General features: G+C 49.0%; 2 protein-coding genes across 9 annotated transcripts in view; one reads left to right on the top strand and one right to left on the bottom strand.

Moving 5' to 3' along the window:
• The window catches only part of BET1L (Bet1 golgi vesicular membrane trafficking protein like), a 48,323-nt gene that overhangs the window by 18,275 nt on the left and 9,816 nt on the right, over positions 1–20,232 (bottom strand). For 2 of the 8 annotated variants that reach the window (XM_079102890.1, XM_079102891.1), the window contains exon 5: positions 15,830–15,921. In XM_079102890.1, the coding sequence (XP_078959016.1) occupies positions 15,830–15,921 (92 nt within the window). The other 6 variants (XM_079102887.1, XR_013757638.1, XM_079102889.1 and 3 more) reach the window with 6 other exon arrangements.
• Positions 18,121–19,911, top strand: SCGB1C1 (secretoglobin family 1C member 1). Its single transcript, XM_079102894.1, has 3 exons — positions 18,121–18,458; positions 18,910–19,109; positions 19,581–19,911. The coding sequence occupies exons 1-3, from the start codon at positions 18,404–18,406 to the stop codon at positions 19,611–19,613; spliced, it is 288 nt and encodes a 95-aa protein (XP_078959020.1). The 5' UTR covers positions 18,121–18,403; the 3' UTR covers positions 19,614–19,911.

Raw genomic sequence — 20,232 nt, forward strand, 5'->3', positions numbered from 1 at the left:
GCTCCACAGATAGCAACTGGAAACAATATGAGGAAATGGACAAGGGTGAGCTACAAATTACACAAAATGTCAACCAAACATCCATAGACCTATATTTAGATTGTGAGATGGTAAAAATTTTAGAAGAAAACATGCTTGATTACATGTTTCATGATGATTTTTAAATGCAATTTCAAAACAAATCCAGAAAGAAAATTGATAATGTGAAACTTACAAAAACGTTTACTCTGTGAAAGTCATACTTAGCAAAGAAAAAGACAAGCCACAGGTTGGGAGAGATATTTGAAAGTTACATATCTAAAAAAGACTTGTATCTGAAATAGAATAAGAAACTTAATAATAAGAAAACAGACACCCATTTAAAAAATAGATGAAGATCTGAAGGGACATCTCACCAGAGGATAAATGCAGATGGCAAAGCAGCACAGGAAATGATGTGAGCACCACTTGTCCTGAGGATGAGGTGACTAAGACACTTTAGGACATTTCATGTTCCTAAAGACCTGGAGTCCAGAAATCCCATGGCACCAAGCACCTGTCAATGGATAAGACCTTCATGATGCAATATCAATTTTGTGAAAAATAGGAGTTCACATGTATTGCTGCTGGAGGGCACAGTAGTTCATCACTTTAAGAAAGAGCTTGGCAGTTTTCCAGAGTTAAATGTGGTCTCACCATAGGACTCAACATTCTTGATCCTAACAATTGACACGACTGCCTCAAAAACAGATCTGAAAATATGGGTCTACATTCAGCATGCAATTACACACAGCAGTTCTGCTCACAATGGCCAACTACTTAATAAACCAGGAATTACTTCAGTAAGTGAGTGAATAATAGAATTGCAGAACATTTTTGCCATGGAGGTCCTGGGGTCTCTGATCTCCCCCAGGCCTCTGCTCTAGTCCACACTCAGACCACCTGGCTTACACTTACTCTGTGCCCCACTGTGGGGCAAATTGGGTCCTGTATCAAAAAGCCTATAGAAACAGGTGATAAACTCAGGAGAACACAGGGAGAAAGACCCAGGCAGGCATCTTGGCCCATAGGAAACTCCTGGGCAAGGACAGCCAGATGGGAGGCAACTGCAGGAGCCCCACAGGGCAACACTTGCCAGAGAGAACCTGGAGGGGAGAGAGGAAGGGAAGGGCTGGTTGTCAGGATGCTGAGTGTGGATCTCTCTCCCACAGGGGTTGAGTTCAGGAGCTGAGGAGGGACCTCCTGCTTTCATGCAGGGCCTCTGATAATTGCATAGGCACTTCTTCTTAGGAGGCCCAGCCCCAGTCAAAGGTCAGCTCCAGTGACTTCAGTCCATTTCCCCAAAATGGGCATGATGCAGCTGGCTGAGTCAGGATTCTGACTTTCAGCACTAGCACACTGCCTGTTCAGAATAGGAGGAAGCAAAATGCCCTCCCCTAGCCCATGCCTCCAACTGTGCCTCCCTTATAGGCATCTCCTTGCTAGGACTCCAGGTCCCCTGGCTACAGAAAAGGCCACAGGCCAAGACAGGGATGGTCCAGGACTATGCATGTTTCCTGGGAGGGTTGAGAACTGGCATTCCCCATAGCATTCCAAGACTCAGCAGTCACTGCCGCTGTCCCCTTGAGTCTGGGGGACCTTCCTGGTGGAGAATGTTCGTGCCCAGTCTTCCTGAGGCATGGAGGCAGATGGTTGTTCCCCCAAGTCCACACACCCTGCTGGAAGAAAATCCCCGGAGCTCAGGGACTCAGCATAGTCTGTGCCTATGTGCAACACCCTCACCTCCACCACCTCCATTAAAACAACTGCCTGAGGAAAGCTCAAGGCTGCCAGGAAGACTTATGGTCTCCTAACCAACTCCCTTTGTCCAATTATTTGATAGAAAGGGCTTTCAATTGGAAACATGCCTCTCTTGCAACTCAGAAGGGCCTCTCTCAGAGCCTGAGAGCCATTCTCTTGAAATATAATCATCAAGCAGGAGAGGGTCTCTCTCTCAGTCTCTGTGGGAAGACAGAATTCTTAGACAACTGCCACAAACAGCTGGCCTAATTGCATTTACAGTGACCAACTCTATTTTTTACTTCACTGACTTCCAAGATCATACTCTTCCCTAACCCTCTTTTCCCCTTTATAATACCCAAATTAGCTCTGCACAGATCATAATGGAGCTCAGGTATTTCCTCTATCATGACTAGTTACCTAATAAATTCTGTTCCCACTGCTTTACCTGATGTCTTGTATTTGTCTGTTACATCACTGCAAGTGTACATTCAAGGAGACCACATCCCTAAGCTCCATCCTCTGCACCCAGTGCCTCCAAGGACAGCTAAAGCCAGGGAGGAAGTAGGTAGAGGAATAACATTCAGCAGGTGCACATGGGTAAGCACCTGCCCACAGGGTGCAACGGACTCATGTTCTGTGCACCCAAGTGTTGGACCACAGGCTGGAAACAGAAGCCTCTGGGAAGCGTAGTCTTTGAGACAGTTACTTTGCCAAGGATTTTCTCCATTTTAGGATCATGACCAGTCAACAGTATCAAGGTGAGGAGAATCTGCACTCAGGCTTCTGGGAGCTGCAGGCTGAACATCTGCCTTCCCTGTACTCCATGTTCCTGCCTGTGACCTCCTCCCACCTCTCTGCAAAAACTCCTGTGTGCTGTGGGCCCCTTAAGTTTCTAGGTATGCAGTTCTCCTGTCACCACCCACCTCACTGCAGAGGCTCCAGGGAGCTGTGTATCCCTGGGGATTCTGGGTAGTGTAGTCTGGTGCTCTACCAATGCAGCCCTCATATTCACCTGGGCCCTGCCCCCCACCCAGGGAATCTGGGGAGTATAGTCTGTTTTGCCCACCAGTACCTCTTCCCACCCTTCCCCAAAAGCTCCTAGGAGCCGCGCACTCCTAAGGATGCTGGGTAGTATGTTTCAGTGCTCTGCCCATGTACCCCTGACCACAGAGGTCTCTAGGAGCCACAGGGGCACATTCATCCAGGCATGCCCATAGATTCTGGACAGTAGTAGTGGTAGTCCAGTGTTCTGCCCATGCAGTCCTCACTGATGGCCTCTGGAAGTTACTGGCCTCTGGGTAGTGTCATCTGTTATTCTACCAATGCAGCCCTCACATTCACCTGGACCCTGCCCCCACAGGGATTCTGGGGATTGTATTCTGTCATTCTGCCCAAAAGCCTCCTGGGTAGTACATTTCAGTGTTCTGCCAACGTAAACCTCACCACAGAGGTCCCTAGGAACCACAGGAAGCACATTCACCTGGGCATCCCCAGGGATTCTGGAAACTGTACTCCCTTGTTCCACCCAGGTAGCCCTCACCATGATGGCTTCTGGAAGATTCAGGCCCCTAGAACACTCAGGCCCCCAAAGATTCTGTGTAGTATAGTCTAATATTCTGCTTATTCAGTCCTCAGAGCAGAGGATCTGCAGCCGTGGAAGCTCTGTGTGCCTTGGGGAGGGTGAGGGGTTTGGTCAGATATTGGGGTAATTAGACATTACCTGGGGAGGGTGGAGGGTGAGGAACCTGATCGGATATTATGATGGGTCATCGAGGGTGGGCCCTTGCTACATTTCAGTTCACAGGGACCTGTTCAGATAGCTCCAGAGCTTGCTGGGTCTGAGTGAAGCTGTCAAGCAGAGTGCACTCCTCAGAGATGCACAGCCACAGAAATGACAGCTGCATGGTCAGTGGAGACTCCTCCAGAAGGTAGGATTCAGCCAAGGCCTGGAATAAAATGAGCAGTGAGAAGTAGTGGATCCTAGGGTTTGAAATGTATACCAGGTTCACAGAGGATGGACAGAAAGAACAAAAATCAAGAATAGCGTTCAAAAACAGGACAGGAAGGACCTAGGAGGTCTTGGAAGACTTGAGTATGTAGGAAGAGGGCTGAGAATACACAGGAATAGCCCAGGGCAGCTGAGCCTGAATGCTGGTGCATAGAGAGCTGAGTAGCCTCACCAGTGTCTAAGGAGAGGGTTGAAGATAGGCAAAAGGGGCAGAAAGAGCTGATGTTGAGCAGGAAGGTTGATGGAAAGAACCAGGGGCCAAAGAAAGGGTAGAAGGCAGGGAGCAACCAGAGGCCCCAGCTGATTGGAGGACCACAGGTGGGAGGTGGGAGGTGGGAGGTGGGGCTGGGGCAACGGGCAGGCTGCGGGAGCAGGGTGGGACTGGAGAGCCTGTGGGTAGGGAGGGCCAGGAACAGGGCAGGGCAGGGGATGGAGTGGAGTAGGGGGTGGCCAGGAGAGCCTGGGACAGAGGAGGGGTGACAAGAAGAGCCTGGAGTGGGTGGGGAGCTGGGGGCCATGGGGAAAGACCAGGGAGGAACTGGAGGGCATGGGCCAGGGGAGGGGCCCTGGAGCAGAATGGCACAGTCCAAGGTCCTCAGGGGCTGACACACAGAGAGACCAGGTGCACTGACTGCCAAGGTCTCTGTTGACAGTGCCTAACCCCATGCTGGCAGAATCCCTGAGGAGCCCAGGTGTGATCAGAGCCCTCAGGACTCCAGAGGCTTGGCGGGCGCACGAGGAATTTCCACCTGGGCAGGGAGAGGAGCAAGTGGAGACTCTGGGACATTACTGAAGAGACCCTCCAAGACCCAGGCTGCACCAGTCACTGGTCACCTGTATGCAGGTCAAGAGGTCAAGACTCTGGTCTCCTCCCCAAGAGGTAAGTGTGGACAAGAGCTAGCAGAGAGATCTACAAGACTTGACTGACTTGCTTCTTTACTCAAGTATCTGTGAGGATCATCAGAGAAATGATGTTTGCTCTGGGACTTTTTAAATAGTTTTTCCTGAGTTTTCTGCTAGCCATTTAAACACTTCAGCAAATTTCAAAGTGCTTTCCCATAGAGAGAGTCTCCAGCTGCCTGTGTGAAAGCGGCAAAGGTATTTGCAGCTCCTTTATGCATGAGGAGACCCAGAGTTCTGTACTTAATGATGTTGAGTAGTTCTTAAGAGTGCCTCATTAGGGTCATTCCAGTTCAGATGTAGTATAGAAACCATCACAGGAAAGTGCTGTTCACTGCTGTGGTCACTATGTAGAGCAGGAAGAGGACAGATCTGAGAGCTCTGTGATTCCACAGGAAGCCTCCCTGCAGAAGTACCCAGCCCAACACCCCTCACAGGAGGTCTGATGGAGCTCAGGGGCACAGAGCATAAAGAGTTCTGGCAGGGCCAGAGTGCTGTGTGTACCCAGGACTGTGTCCCATGCCTGTCTTCACCCAGAAGACTGAGGACAGTTTCCTTCTAACTACTCTAAGTTGAATCAGCACATGGCCTGCTCCTGTCTACAGTCAGTAGACTCAGGACACAGTGCCCTCCTGCCTATACTCAGAACATTCTGGGCACAGAGCCCTCCTCCTGACTACACTCAGCAGACTCAGGATATACTGTCCTACTGTCTATACTCACAAGACAGGCCTTTCTCCTCCTATCTATACTCAGCTAAGCATGCAGTTTCCTCCTTTCTACACTCAGCAGACTGAAAACATGATTCCCTCCTGTCTACACTCAGAACATTCTGGACATAGAGCCCTCCTCCTGACTAGACTCAGCAGACTCAGGATATACTGTCCTACTGTCTACACTCACATACTGCATGACAGACCTTTTTCCTTCTATCTATACTCAGCTAAGCATGCAGTTTCCTCCTTTCTACACTCAGTAGACTCAAAACATGGTTCCTTCCTGTCTACACTTGGTTGACTCTAAACAGTTTCTACCATCTGCACTCACCACAATCAGGACAGTTTCCTACTGTCTACACTGAGCTGACCCAGGACATGGATTCCTCTTGTCTATACTCATCTGACACAGGACACTCATAGTAGTCAAGTTTAGGGTTAGGTAAGGGTTGGGGCTAGGGTCAGGACAGTGTCCAACTCCAGTACACACTCAGCTGACTCAGAACACATTTTCCTCCTCTCTACTCTTAACCTGGCAGGATTTGTTTCCCTACTATCTATACTCATTGGACTATGTTTTATATCTACACTCAGCTGACTCAGGACACAGCTTCCTACTCTACCTTCTGCTGACTGAGAACACGGTTTTCTATTTATCACTTGACCCAGGACTCACTGTGCTCCCTCATGTCTACACTGGAAGCAGCAGGACTCTGGTGCCGAATAGGAGGTGTGGATTCAGGCTGGATTGCAGCCATTTTGTCAAAGAGGGAAAGTGGAGGCCTCATTCTTGCTGGGTAAGCTCTAAACACTAACTTTATCCTAAACCAAGTCTCCATCCAAACTCAACCCTAACCCAATGTGACTCTCTTCTCTCCTGGCTTCCCTGCTGCCCTGCCTGTGTCTGTCTGCTGCCCTGCCACCTCCCTGATTCCAGGCAGTTGAGCTGCCATGAAGGAGAATGTGGACAATGCCCTCACTTCCAGCCCTGGATTCTAGGCAGCCACATCTGTCCCCATATTAGGCCACTCAACAGTTCTCCCAGAGGAAAAGGGCTTTGCTGTCCACCCCCATGGGGACATCCTGTGGGTATGATGAGGGAAAAACAGTGCCAGGAGAATACATCTGGAACTGCAGGGCCAGAAGGACACTGTCACTATGACTGAGAGTACTGGAAACACAGGACCATGTCCACTGTGAGAATCCTGGACTTAGGATCAAATGCACACTGTCCACTGAGAACCCTGGACACAAGACTGGGAGAATGTTGTCTATTACAGTTCAGTCTTGGATACAGGTGTGGGTGCACACAGTCCAATGTGAGTAAGATTTCTTAACACAGGACCAGGAGCACACTGTCCAGTGTGACAGAATCCTGGACACACAGGGCTGGGTATACCTACTGCAACTGAGAGTCCTCGCCATATAGGAATGGATGCACACTGACTACTGCAGAGAGAGTCCTGGACACAAAACCAGGTAGAGTCTGTCCACTTTGAGAATCCTGAACATATTTAGCTGAGTACACACTGTCTACTGTGACTGAGAGTCCTGGACACAGGATTGGGATAATGTTGTCCACTGCAGCAGAATCCTGGACACAGGGCTAGGTGGAGACTTCCTGTGACTAAGAGTCCAGGATGCACGGGACTGGGTACATACTGTCCACTATGACTGAAAAGCCTGGACACAAAGGACAGAGTGCACACAGTCCATTGTGTCTAAGATTCCTGGACACAGGGCAGGGTGCACACTGTTTGACTGAGAGTCCTGGACTCACAGGTCTGGATGCACACTATCCTGTGACTTATAGTCCTGAACACATAAGACTAGGCACACACTGTTCACTGTGACTGAGAATCCTGGACATACAGGGCAGAGTGCACACTGTCCACTATGAGTGAGAATCCTGAACACCTGATCAGGAACACACAGTCCACTATGAGTGAGAGTCCTGGATACACAGGGCTGGGTGTACACAGTCCACTCTGACTGAGAAACCTGGACACACAGGGCTGGGTACACATGTCCAACATGACTGAGATTTCTGAACACAAAGAGACTGTGACTGAGAGTCCTGGACAGGGCTGGGTGCATACAGTGCACTGTGACTAAGAATTCTGAGCATGGGACCAGGTACACACAGTCCACTATGACTGAGAATTCTGTACACATAGGGCTGGGTGTACAACGTTCACTGTGATTGAGTCCTGGCTACAGAATCAAGAGGACACTGTTCGTTGTCACAGACTCGGGACTCAGGACTGGGTGGAGATCATCCATTCTGACAGTCCTAGACACAGGAACCTCACTGGATCCACAGGCCTGAAGTGGTCGCTGTTTGATGTAAGTTGATCCATTCTCACAGCAGCACTGCCCTCCAATTCAGTGAGCTGAAGGAGGCTTCCTGAAGGTAAACAGAGTGAAGGGGTGCCTCAGAGATCTCTGGAAGCAGCATCCTGTGTAGTCTGTGCAGTGACAGTCATCGCCCGCACCCCACCATGGTCTCTTATTCTTCTGAACCTGAATTTCAGACCTCAGGCCACTGTCTCCATATGCCTGCAGTTTCCATGCTGTTGGCCAGGCTTAGGACTCGGCAGTGGTTCTGTGGAGCCCCAGCCTGGACAGCACAATTGTCCTGTGTAGGGACACACCCTCTGCAAGGACAGGCAGTACTTGCTTTCTGCAGGTGTGATGTGCACCTCCTCGTGCTCCAGCAGCTGACTGATAGATCTGGGGGAAGCTGCAGGTGACCAGATTGAGGTGAGAGAGGCAAAGGAGGAGGACTGGAGGCCAGGTTCTCATTTTTCTCTTGAATTCACAAAAGTTTGCAGGAAGGACCTTTGAGAGAGAGAGAGAGAGAGAGAGAGAGAGAGAGAGAGAGAGAGAGAGAGAGAGAGAGAGAGAGAGAGAGAAGGAGAAGTCAGAGACTCTCGGGACATTTGGAGATTTACCTGAGCAGCTTGAAGTCAGTTTCCACTCCTTTCTTTCTTTATCTCATAGTACTGCTTCTAATCATGGCATCAAGGAAGAAAGAAACAGCTTTTCCTTCTTCGTTTCTTCCGGGACTTTCCATTCCTTTCAGTCTTCTTTTTCTCTTCAGGATCTCAACTGTATTCAATCATACTCAGCCAGAACGTGCTCACATGACCCAACAGTCTCAGCATCTGGAATCACTGCTTCCATAGGCCTCCACACCCGCCCACTTCTAATTTTGGAAGGTCTGAATTATCTTCTAATTTGTTCCCCCTGATCCCACATGGAATCCCTCTTCACAGGTCTGACTTATAGCCTCTTGAGCACAATTCGATGTGTCTTCTGCCAACAACAGTGGTTAACTTCTCAGCCTGAAGACACATTTTATGTTATTCACATCCCATAAATGTCTGCTTTCTCTAATGTTGTTTCTTTGGTTATCATCACTCACTTCTCCTGTCTTCTCTCTTTCACTCTTTCCTTATCTCTCATGATGAAGCAAGGCAGAGTGAGAGAAACTTGACTTTTTCTTTTTGCTTCTTCCATGATTTCCATTTCCCACAAACCCTCTTTGTCTCCCTGGTGTCCCAGCTGTGCTCCCAGAGGCTGGGCTCAAACACCTGCACTAAGGTCAAACCCCAGCCTCAGCCTCTGAAACCATGGGTACCTCGGGCTTCCTAACCTACTGTTCCTGACTTGAAAGGTCTGAATTATCTTCTACCTTGTTCTGCCTGATCCCTCATGAAAATTCTCTTTGAAGATTTGACTTCTGACCCTTGAACACATTTCTGAGGTTTCTTCTGACAATAACTGTAGTTAACTTCTCAGCTAGAAAAACAATTGTGTAGGCTACTAGCATCACATAACCATTTAATTTAGCCTGATTTTGTTTCTCGCTTGTCATCCACTCATGTATATCACAGAACTGGGAATCCAACCCCACGCATCACACTTGCAGGGAAAGGCTCCACCACTGAGCTCCATTCACAATCTGGGAGGTGAGCAGTTCAAGGATCAAAAGATTCCCTTTTCCCTGATACCACTAAGACCAGGAAAGACAGCATGAGGCATACAGAGTTTATTTAGATAGCCTTAAGAGGAAGCCAAGACCTCCTGGGGTGGCTGTGCATATTTTCTTTTTGTGGTTAACTTAAAGGATACCCTGGCCAGTGACCAGGGAAGCTGAGAATGGAGGATTGGAGGACGGCAGGTTGCAAGTTATTCTGGGAAGACACATGAGACTATCTTGTAAAGGACTCACTATGGCTGGGACAGCTAGCGTCCAAGGGGCAGTGTGGTGACCCTCAGTCATCTTGTGGACACAGTGCTGTGAGTGGCACAGAGCATGGGGGCCTCGGCCCTGATGGCTGTGCACAAATTCACAGAGAAACATGAGTGGATAACAACAGAAAAAATGACATTAGAAGAGTGGGAATCAGCAATTGTGCACAAGAAACTCTGGGAGATGTTTACTATAGTCCACCTGAAGTTGGGACAAAATCGAAAAAACAGCATGAGTTTGGAAAGTGTGAAAACTGCCAGTGAACTCTGTTCTCTTCTATCAAGAGAAGTAACTGAAATTAGTTAAGTTAGAAAGAGGCATTTGCTAAAACCAGGGTTGTGTACAAATCTTTTTATGAAGATGGTTAATGAATATGACACTAAGTGACTCTTCACAACTAGATGACTTAATGAGTGAAGAAGCATTTGAGAAATATGCAAAATTTATTGAGGAGTGAAAGTGGCACCCTAAGTAAACTCATGTGGAATAGCTTCAGCATAGTTGCCTTAAGTCAGTGGGCAGAGAAGACATAAAGAAAAAAAACTCAACACTGCTACTAGAGGAAGGTAACCCTTAACTTCCCAACAATTGCAGATTAAAAAAAATGCACCTTTTACAATTCCTTATGATTTTTAGAGCAGACTTTAGGCTCTGGTATTCAGAGTTCATTACATCATCTTTGGTAAAAACGACATATAAAATTATGTAATTCAAGGACAATCTTGTTATGATCCTTATATTGTATTATAACTTGCTTACACCTATCCCCAGGTTTGGGCCTATATACTTAATGATGTTCCCATTGGGAAAAAAAAAAAAAACTGGGAATGGAGGAAAGTGTTTTTTGTACAGTGTCAGAACAACAATACCATTTTAGTTTTATAATATACTGTATCTGCTGGTGTTATTTTTATACACTAAAGTGACACGTTTGCAGCAAAATTAGAAACAAAACATTCAATTAAAAAAAATCAAAAAGATGCTGGGGCTGAGAGGTACCATGCCCCATCCTCATGTCAACAAAAAAATTATCTTATGCTCTTTGTCCCTCTCTCTTCCACTCTTTCCTTATTTAGCTTTCTTGAAAGACAGCATGAAAGAAGGTTGACTCTCTCCCCTTTCTTTTTATCCCCAGTGTCTCCATGGGTTTGGCTGATCATAGGCCTGTACTCCTGCCTCACAAGACCCCGCCTCAGCTGCTGGCAAAGCGGGACCACAGGCCACCCCTTCTTCTGCTGGTGCCTCAGGCCACCACTCCTGCTGCTGGTGCCACAGACTGCCACGTCTGTTGGTGGACATTTCTTCCAGTACCAACTCCAGCTCAATTCTCCACTAGCAAAAGAATCTGTGGATTACTAGCATCCCATACTGGGTTTTATTTTTTTCAGGTCATCATTCATCCATTCACTAGTTTATACTGCAGTCCTGAGAATCATTCCCAGCATTACACATCCCAGGGAATGGCTCTACCACTGAGCTCCATCCCCAGCCAGGGGAGTTTACCACCTCCAGGTAGAGGAGACTCCATATTCCTCAACAACATGACGCTTCCGGGAAGAAAAGTAGCATTAGCATGAAAGAGAGACACTCAACTTTTCCTTCATGGTTTCTTCTATGACTTTCCATTCTTCTCATCCTTTCTTTTTCTCCTCAGACTCCTTGGGCTGTGTTGCCCAAGCTAGGCTTCTATACCTGCACTAATGCACTCCCTAGTCCCACCTTCTGGAATTGCTAGTACCACAGGCTACCACCCATACCTGATTCTGATTATGGAAGGTCAAAGTTATCTTGTCATTTATTCACCCTGATGATGTACAAAAATTCTCTACACATATTTGACTTGTGTCCTCTTGAACACACCTTGATACTTCTGACACCAATCATAGTTAACCTCTCTGCTAGAAAAACAATTCCACAGGTTATGAGCATCACATGAACATTTTTTGTGCCTTTTTTTGTTTTGTTTTCCTGCATTCACTCATTTCTATATTGTATCCTGGGAATATAATCCCAGGCATCACACATTCCAAAGACAGGCTCTAGCCCTGAGTCCTCACCAATCCCCAGGAGGTTAGCATGTCAATGTACACAGGACCCAGTGTTACCCAACAATGCTAAGCTCATGATAGACAACCAGAGACATGCTGAATGTATTTATTTCACTTAAGGATAAAGCCCAGATTTCTTTGATATCCATGTTTGCATTTAAAGAAATAGCCCAGTGGGGCTGGGGAGATAGCTCAGTCAGTAGAGTGCTTGCCTTGTAAGCACAAGGCCCTGGGTTCGATCCCCAGCACCCCCCCCCCAAAAAAAAAAAGAAAGAAAGAAAAGAAAAGAAATAGTCCAGTGACTAGGGAGGCTAAGGCTGGAGAATATGAAGTTGACAGATTCAAAGTGATCCTGGGCACCAACACCAGAATCTGTTTAAAATAAAACATAAAAGAGGCTGGTGCTACAAAGTATCATGCACTTATGTTCAATTCTCAGATATGTAAAAATCATTTTGTTCTCTCTAATTCCTCTTCCACCCTCTCTTTCCTTATTTCTCTATTTTGTGCTGCTTTTATTTAAGGCGGCAACAAAGAGAGAAACTCAACTTTTCTTCTGTGTCTTCAGTGGCTTTCCATTCCTCTTGGCCCTTCTTTTTTCCTCATGGTCCTGACTTTGTTCACTCAGGGCTGGCTGGTACACTTTCAATCATGTGTTTCCACAGCTTCTGCTTCTAGAATTCATGCTTCAATTTTGTAAGGTCATTTTCAATTTTGTAAGGTCAGAATTATCTTCTAATTAGTTCATCCTGCAAAAAAAATATCTTCAAAGATTTAACTTGTGTCTGTGATATTTTTTTCTAAATCTCTAAACCTAATGCTAACTCATTCCATAAATCCTAACCAAGCACTATTGCTAACCACTAAGCCTAACCCTAAACCCAACTGTAAACTCTGACCCTAACCCTCTAACCCTTCCCCTAACCCAGCCCCAGCCCCTTTCCCAACTGCAACCCCTAACCCCAATTCTAATATCAATTCTAACTCTAAAACTACCTACCTGCTGATGCCAAAAGCTCCCACAGTCTAAGGATTCAGGCCCACAGACAGATTCCTCTTCAGATGCCAGTTGAAACAGCAGGTTCCTAGGTGACCTACAACTCCTGTTCAACTTGGACATAAATGAGAGGTTCCATGACCCCCTTTTCTGTTTGAGTCATTTGCCGAAGTGCCTCACAGAAGCCAGAAAAGCAGGGTATTTAATATTTCCAATTCACCATAAAGCATATCTTAAATAATATACTTGAATAGGCAGATAACAACACAGGGAAAGGTAAGTGGTAAAGAACACAAAATATGCAACTTGTGTGTGGAATGGTTTGCTATTTCCTCAAAGAGTTAAAAATAGAATTATCTTACTACTCAACAATTCAGTTCCTAGGTATTTGCCCCCGAATAACTGAAAGGAGGTGTTAAAAAAAGTATGCATGTGCTCTTTCCATTTGTTGAAGTCATGAAAGTGAGGGACAGGCTTAGAGAGTTCCAGGGAAGGAATCCTGGACCTCAGTGGAAAGGGTGTGTTTCTCTCAGTTGGGGCCTGTGGTGAGAAGGAGGACTGATTTCCGTGGAGAAATTCGCTGGTGTCCTGTTCTGCAGGTTATGTGACAGTCACCTGGGAGTGGCCCTGCATTGAGTAAAATACACTGTGCTGTTTCAGGTAGAGGTGCAAATCTGGTCAAGAAGTGACCACCAGGGAAGGTGAGTGAAAGGACACAGAGCACTTTGCACCACCATGGCAGGGTTCCTGTAAGCCTAGCACTGTCGGGAAGTCAATTGCTTTTAAAACAGCCCTGTCTGGGCCTGATCAGGAAACAGATACATCTGATGTCATAGAGAGGCTGACCCTCACAAACTCAGTTCAGGCAAAGCTGTGAAGCCATTACACTCGTAAGAAAATCTGTCGGGAGAAGCCATTGTGTGAACACCACCGTAGTAGCAGAGGTCACTTTTTAGATGGTATATTAGAAGTAGGAGGACACTGAGTGAATATTAATATGAGAGAACAGTACACGGACACAGAAAAGCTCCCTGTGGTACTTCTCAGGCTGAAGTACCACAGATAGGAAGCCTCAAGCCCCGGCCCCACATCTGCCTCTGAGGCAAGCCCAGCGTCAGCAGCAGAGACAGGCACCCCTACACTGGAAGGATCTTCCCCTGGATCAGCTGGCCTCCCAGCTTTTCCTATCTCAGGAGCAGTGGTCATGTCTGGGAGGCAGACAAGGGCCCCAGGGCAGCCACACCTGGGGTGCTGGGGGCTAGCCATGGGCCTAGGAGTCACCAGTCACCTTGGCTGGACAGGATTCCAGTGTCAGTCAAACACCCCTTGTCCTGCATCAGCTGTTCCTTCCATGATCCTCCCAGCCAGGTGGAGGGAGCAGAGGGACCTGTCCAGTTCCAGAAGCCTGACAGGCAGGTGACAGAGGAGCTAGGAGGTTCTGTTGGAGGCTCCAGCCTCCTGATTCTTCAGCTGACTCAGGGTCTTCTGCCTCCCCAGCTAGGACATGGGCACTGAGGTCTCATCTACTTTATTTACTGCTGTCCTCACCCATGCTGGGGACTGTCCCAGCAGAGCAGTGCCATGAGAATGATTGGAAGTTTCAAGCTCTGTTCAGATCTCACTCTTCTGACACCCACAAAGGCCAGGTATGTCCCTGGCACCCACGGTCCTACATATTCCCCACTGTTGACTGTCCAGCCCTAAGCCACGAATTCCAGGGGACCTCTGAGTGTGCAGCATCCCCAGGCCTGGGTCTGGGTCTATCATCAAGTGACAGAGACAGGTCTACAGGTGCCAAGGGCAGCTTTTCCACTCCCTATCAAGCCTGCTCCCAATGAAGCCCTGGGCCTCCTAGACAAAGCACCACAGGTTTCTCCTCAAAATCTACATGGGCTGAGGAACAGGAGGACCTCAGATTCCAAACCCAGAGGCCAGCCAGGGCCTCATGCCTCACTCACCTTGATGAACCACTGTCCCAGCACCTCACACTCCCACTGCAGGCCTCGCAGCACTCTCTGGTGACCTTCAAACGTGCTGTTGGGCACTGGAGACAGCACAGGGAGTGGGGGACAGAACACACTCAGGAGTCACAGGCATCTATGTACCACAGGCTCCCTGGCCAGGAACAACTGGTTTGAAGACTCCAGCAGCTGGGTCCCACCCAGTTGATGGGACACATGAAAGACAAGGGCCTCATCTCCCTCAACACCCACCCACTGTACAGCATCAGAATAATCAGAGGAAGGAGACTCCAGCCTCCACACACCTCCCTGCCTGCCCTAAGGGCTGAGCCCTACTTGGGAGGCTGTGTAACAGAAAACTCACAACAGGACCCGCTTGTCCCTTTTGCAGTTCCCAAACTTCCTCTGCATCTTATTCATCTCCCACACCTTCAGTAAAGGGTCTGCCAGGGGCCTGTTCTATACAGACACTGCTGCCCTCTCCAGGCCAGTGCTCTTCCTTCTTCCTCATGTCCTCAACTGCTCCTGTGGGCACAGGCTCAGAGTGCAGCAGAGCTCTAGGCCTGTGTTGCACAGGCTGGGTGTTCTCCTGACCACAAACAGGTCTTGCAGGCCTCACACATGCTGAGGACTTAGGCTCATTTTATGTATTAACAACAAATCTTCAGTCTTAACTTATTCTGGACTCTCTAGGAATGCAGCTTCTGTGCAAAGTGAGAGGTGGTACTTTGTTCAGGATTCCACCAGGGCTGCTCTCCACCATGGAAACCCTGCCAGTGCCAGCATCTGAGAGACAATGACAACTGCCCACTGTGGCCACATGTGGCCATGCTGCAGGGCCAACTGCAGCTCTGCCTGGGTATTTGCATGTCAGAACACTCTGTGTTTTTACTTCCCAGTTTGGGAAGTGTCCTATTGGTTTCAATTATGGATTCAGATAGATTATATTACTTGTAGATTTCAGCTGAAAGTAGCAAAGCGACATTGTTAAATATTTTCATAGAAAGAGGTGTTGGGTCCAGGGGGATGATGAGAGCTGGGGTCTGCAGCCCCACACTGAGGACAGGCAGTGTCTCTCCGACCTCCAGGTCAGCACCTTGAGGGAGCCAGTGAGGGCCAGTTGCAGCATGATGTTGCTGTAGTCACTCCTGATGACAGTGATGCTGCACCACGTACCAACCTGGTTGCTCTTCCTGTCCTCCACCTCGTGGATCTGAGTTTCTCTGCGGGTTAAGTCTGTCTTCAGCTGCTTGTCATTCTTGGCCTCAATTTCTGAAAGGCAGCAGCACACACAACATCTGAGCAGAGGAAGAACATGTGCCCTGTGGCTATGAGAATCCATGAACATGTAAACGGGCCATGAACTCCCATCCTGGAGAACAAGGCTGTGCACACTAGCTCCAAAAACCAGAATAGGCTTAGATGGAGCTTTCCCTGATGATGCTCATGGGTGATTCATTCACCCTTTTTTAAATTTTTGGAATGAAGATTGAACCCAGGGGTGCCTACCAGTGAGCTACATCCCCAGTCCTTTTTTTTTATTTTGAGAGAATCTTGCTAGGTTGCTGAGAGTCTCACTAAGTTGCTGAGGCTGGCCTTGAATTTGTGGTCCTCCTGCTTCAGCCTCCCTAGTCACTGGAATTACAGGTGTGCACCACCGTACCCAGCTATGGATGACATATTCACTCCATGGGCCACTGCTGGCCTTCCTTTGCCAATGACAGGTATGGCTAATTGATTCCAAGGCTTACTGTCAGCAGATTCAGTGGGTGCTAAACACGGCCTCCATCCTTAGACTACAGGGCTTGATTAGAAAATCCACACAAACTCCTGCAGCTGAAGCTTTCTCAGGCCAGGAGACTGAACAACTCCTGCCTGCTATTAACTACCAATTTTATACAGGAGTGGGAAAGTGTATGGTAATCACAGCCCGCAAACTCACACAAGAATATGTTGTACTGGGATTCTGAGTGGGTCCATTTGGTTTATCAATGTCCCATTCTTTCTCTCTTTCTCTCTGCATGTGGGTTGTTTGTTTAAATCTGGTTTATCTGCTGAGAATTAAGAGTTCCAGAGGCAAATTACTTTGTGATGTAGAGGGGTCTGATACATCCTACAACACATGCAAGTCTTCAAAATTGTGCTACATCTTGGTGATCTCCTCATGTGTTTCTACACATTTTAGAGTAGAAGTTCCAGAATCAGTCAGATGTAGTGGTGCATACCTGTAATCCCAGTGGCTTGGGAGGCTGAGACAGGAGGATCAAGATTTTAAAGCCAGCCTCAGCAACAGCAAGGCACTAAGCAACTCAGTGAGACCCTATCTCTAAATAAATTACAAAAAATGGCTCGGGATGTGGCTCAGTGGTTGAGTACCCCTGAGTTCAATCCCTGGTACCCCCCACAAATGTTCCAGAATCAGGCAGAAAAACATCGACTCCCTTGAGGCCAATCCCATTCCACATCTCTGGGAAATGTCCAGCTCAATAAACCCTGTGCTGCTACTGCTGATTCCCTTCCCCTTCAAATTCTGAAGTACACTCAGAATAACACAGTTCTGGGAACCTTCACATGTCATAACTCACTGCCTTTGTGAAGTTGCCTCTGGGCCTGGGAGGTGGTGACAGACTTGAGCACAGCTCAGCTTCCTCATGCCACCTTCCCACAGGCTGGAGGGCAGCAGCCACGTCCACAGAGCTGCAGGCTCTCCAGGAGCCACAGGTAGTGATTGCCTCTACTTGGCTCGGAGTATCTCCTGCCAGATGAAGACTCCAGAATCCTGCTTATTGTCCCTGGAGCACCATCTTGATGCCAAGGTTCTCACTCACTTTGAATGTTTATAATGAAGGGCAGGGTGACCAGGGATAACATGGTGATGGACCTAAACAAGGACATGGGCATGATGGGCTTTGCTGACAATACAGTGTCGGGGTGGAATTAGGTCCTGAAAGAGGGGTCTGCAGGGGCTGGGCAGGCTCTGGAACCAGCACTTCTGCAGGGGAGTGTGCGGGGTTCCAGAAGGAACCACCAGGTGGCAGCAGGGGACAGGAGGAGAGGAGCCAGGCCGCAGTGGGAGTGTCTGGACTCCCATTTGGAGAATGACCGCCCTGGGACAGTTCCGCTGGTGGCCCAGGTAGCCTGGCCCATTTCCACAGTGGAGGTGCTGGGACTATCTGCCCTGGCTGGCCTGGCCATGGAGGGAAGATATGTCACCAGACTACAGCTCTTCATTTCCTGCTCTGACCTGGACTCTGCGGCCAGGTCTCCTCACTGCAGGAAGTGCCCACCCCTGTGTCCACACATGTCAGGCCTTTCTCCTGCCTTCCACTTTATCTGAATAGTGGAGAGGTCCCGGCCCCTGCCCCTCCCCAAGTATGGAAGGGCCACACAGCGCATTGAATGGAGGGGTGAAGGGAATTCTCACTCCCACAGAATAGTCTGGGACCCACCACCAGAAGCCTCAGGGCCAAGGGTAGCTGGAGGCCCTGGGCACCTGGCTCCACTGCCCCTCCTCACTGACTCACACACAGGGTCTCCCTCCCCTAGGCTCACTCCCTCACCACAACTGTTTGCCAACAGCCCCTCACCAGCCACCCCAGCCTGGTGCTGCTTGGCACCTGGTGGATGAGAACATGCCTGGCCCAAGCTTGCCTGCCAGGTCCTGATGGACAGGTCTGGCCCGCCTGTGGGCAAGGTGCCAACCACTAAGGCATAAAAGCCTGGATCTACCAGGGCAGTTCCAGAGACTGTCGCCATGAAGGGGAGCAGCACCATTCTGCTGGTGGTCCTCTCCTTGTCCTTCATCTGCGGTGAGTGTGGCCACACTTCTAGCACATTTGGGAGGTGGGGGGGACTAGGAAACTCAAATCCCAACATCAGGTCCCTCACTGTGGATACTGCCTGCCTCCAGCACACACCACCCACTGATCCCAGTCCCCACTCAACCCCACCCCAACCACAGACCACCCCAGCTTCAGTGTCACCATCATGCCCAATGTCTCCCACTTCGGTCCAATCCAACCTGACCCTGACCCTCTAAACACCGTTTCAGACCAGCTAAACATCAGGCAAGGAAATGATCCCTGTGTCAGGTCTTCACTTTCCTTTTGGGGAGTGGAAATTGGAGAAACTGAGATCGGGGGGAGGGGGAGGCGTCTGGGGCAGGTGGGGCTGGGGGCGTCATGGAGGAAGATCTAGGGAAGGGCAGACAACATAGAACTAGTAGGCCCTGTCCTGGCATCATCTCCCTTCACAATGCAGGGCTGACTACAGGGGAGGATGACAGTGAGTTTTTCATGGACTTCCTGCAAACACTGCTGGTGGGAACCCCAGAGGAACTCTACGAGGGGCCCCTGGGCAAGTACAACATCAACGAGGATGCCAAGGAAGCACTGGCAGAGCTCAAGTCCTGCATCGACGGCCTGCAGCCCATGCACAAGGCAGAATTGGTCAAGCTGCTGGTACTGGAGCCGGGGGGATCCCATTCCCTAAACACCTGCAGTTCTGCAGCACATACCTGTGATTGCCAGCCCCACAAATACTCTGCAGCCCACCCCTCACAGATACCCCAGACTGCCTCAGTTAACTGAGGTGGATATCCCATACCTTCCAGCCCACAGAGAAACCCCCAGGCCCCTTAGACCTGCTCCCCCATAGCCTGTGGGATAAGTCCCACACTGGCTTGTGTACTGTGGGATAAGCCCCACAGCCTGTGGGATAAGCCCCACACTGGCTTGTGTACATAGACATGCACAGACACAGGTGCACTCATACAACCTGCATGCACACAACACCTCCTAGGTTCAGGGAGGGGTGGGCTACAATGTGCCAGAGCCTGTTTCCCCAAGAGGTGGGTCTGTCTGCTGCAGAGAGCTCTGGCTCTGCAGTCACTGGTCAACGGCTCTCCTGGTCCATATTCGTCTGCCTTTCAGGTGCAAGTGCTGGGCAGCCAGGATGACGCCTAGGTGGACCTCAGACAGGGCTCCTGACAGCCACAGGACCAGCCACACAAGCAGTCAAGAGCATACTGCCTCAATGCTGCTTTACTATGATTAAATTTACCCTTGAACCACTAAATCAATAAAGCCTCCTGCAGCCCAGGTACTGGCTCCTCGTCTCTCCCCCCACACAGGAACACACAAAAGGGCACATCAAGAGTATACTCAGGCTGGGCACAGAGGCACATGCCTATAATCCCTGAGACTTGGGAGGCTGAGGTAGGAGAATCCCAAGTTCTAGGCCCTAAGCAACTTAGCAAGATCCTATCTCAAAACAAAATAAAATATAAAAAAGGGCTGGGGATGTAGCCCAGTGGTAAAGTGCCCCTGTGTTCAATCTCCAGTAACAAAATAAAAGAGTACACTTGGGGACCTGACCACACATAGACACAAGGGGTCACCCACAGGAGCATACACATGAAAGAAATCCTACCCAGAGGGAAGCACAAGAATATGCACACAGGACTGACTGAGACAGGACCCAGACAGACACCACCTAGCAGGGAACAGAGCACAGAACACAGGCAGGCAGCCATGCGGACATGAATGGCCTCCAGAAAGGAGAAGCTCTGCAGTGGAGGGACCA

Source organism: Sciurus vulgaris (genome assembly GCF_902686455.1).
Source record: "Sciurus vulgaris genome assembly, chromosome: 11".
NCBI lineage: Eukaryota > Metazoa > Chordata > Mammalia > Rodentia > Sciuridae > Sciurus > Sciurus vulgaris.

What these genes read in the sequence shown, in the direction of transcription:
- SCGB1C1 (XM_079102894.1), top strand. Translation starts at nt 18,404, where the DNA reads ATGAAGGGGAGCAGCACCATTCTGCTGGTGGTCCTCTCCTTGTCCTTC. An exon ending in CTCCTTGTCCTTCATCTGCG is followed by an intron (nt 18,459 to 18,909) that starts GTGAGTGTGGCC and finishes TTCACAATGCAG; the next exon opens with GGCTGACTACAGGGGAGGAT. An exon ending in CAGAATTGGTCAAGCTGCTG is followed by an intron (nt 19,110 to 19,580) that starts GTACTGGAGCCG and finishes TCTGCCTTTCAG; the next exon opens with GTGCAAGTGCTGGGCAGCCA.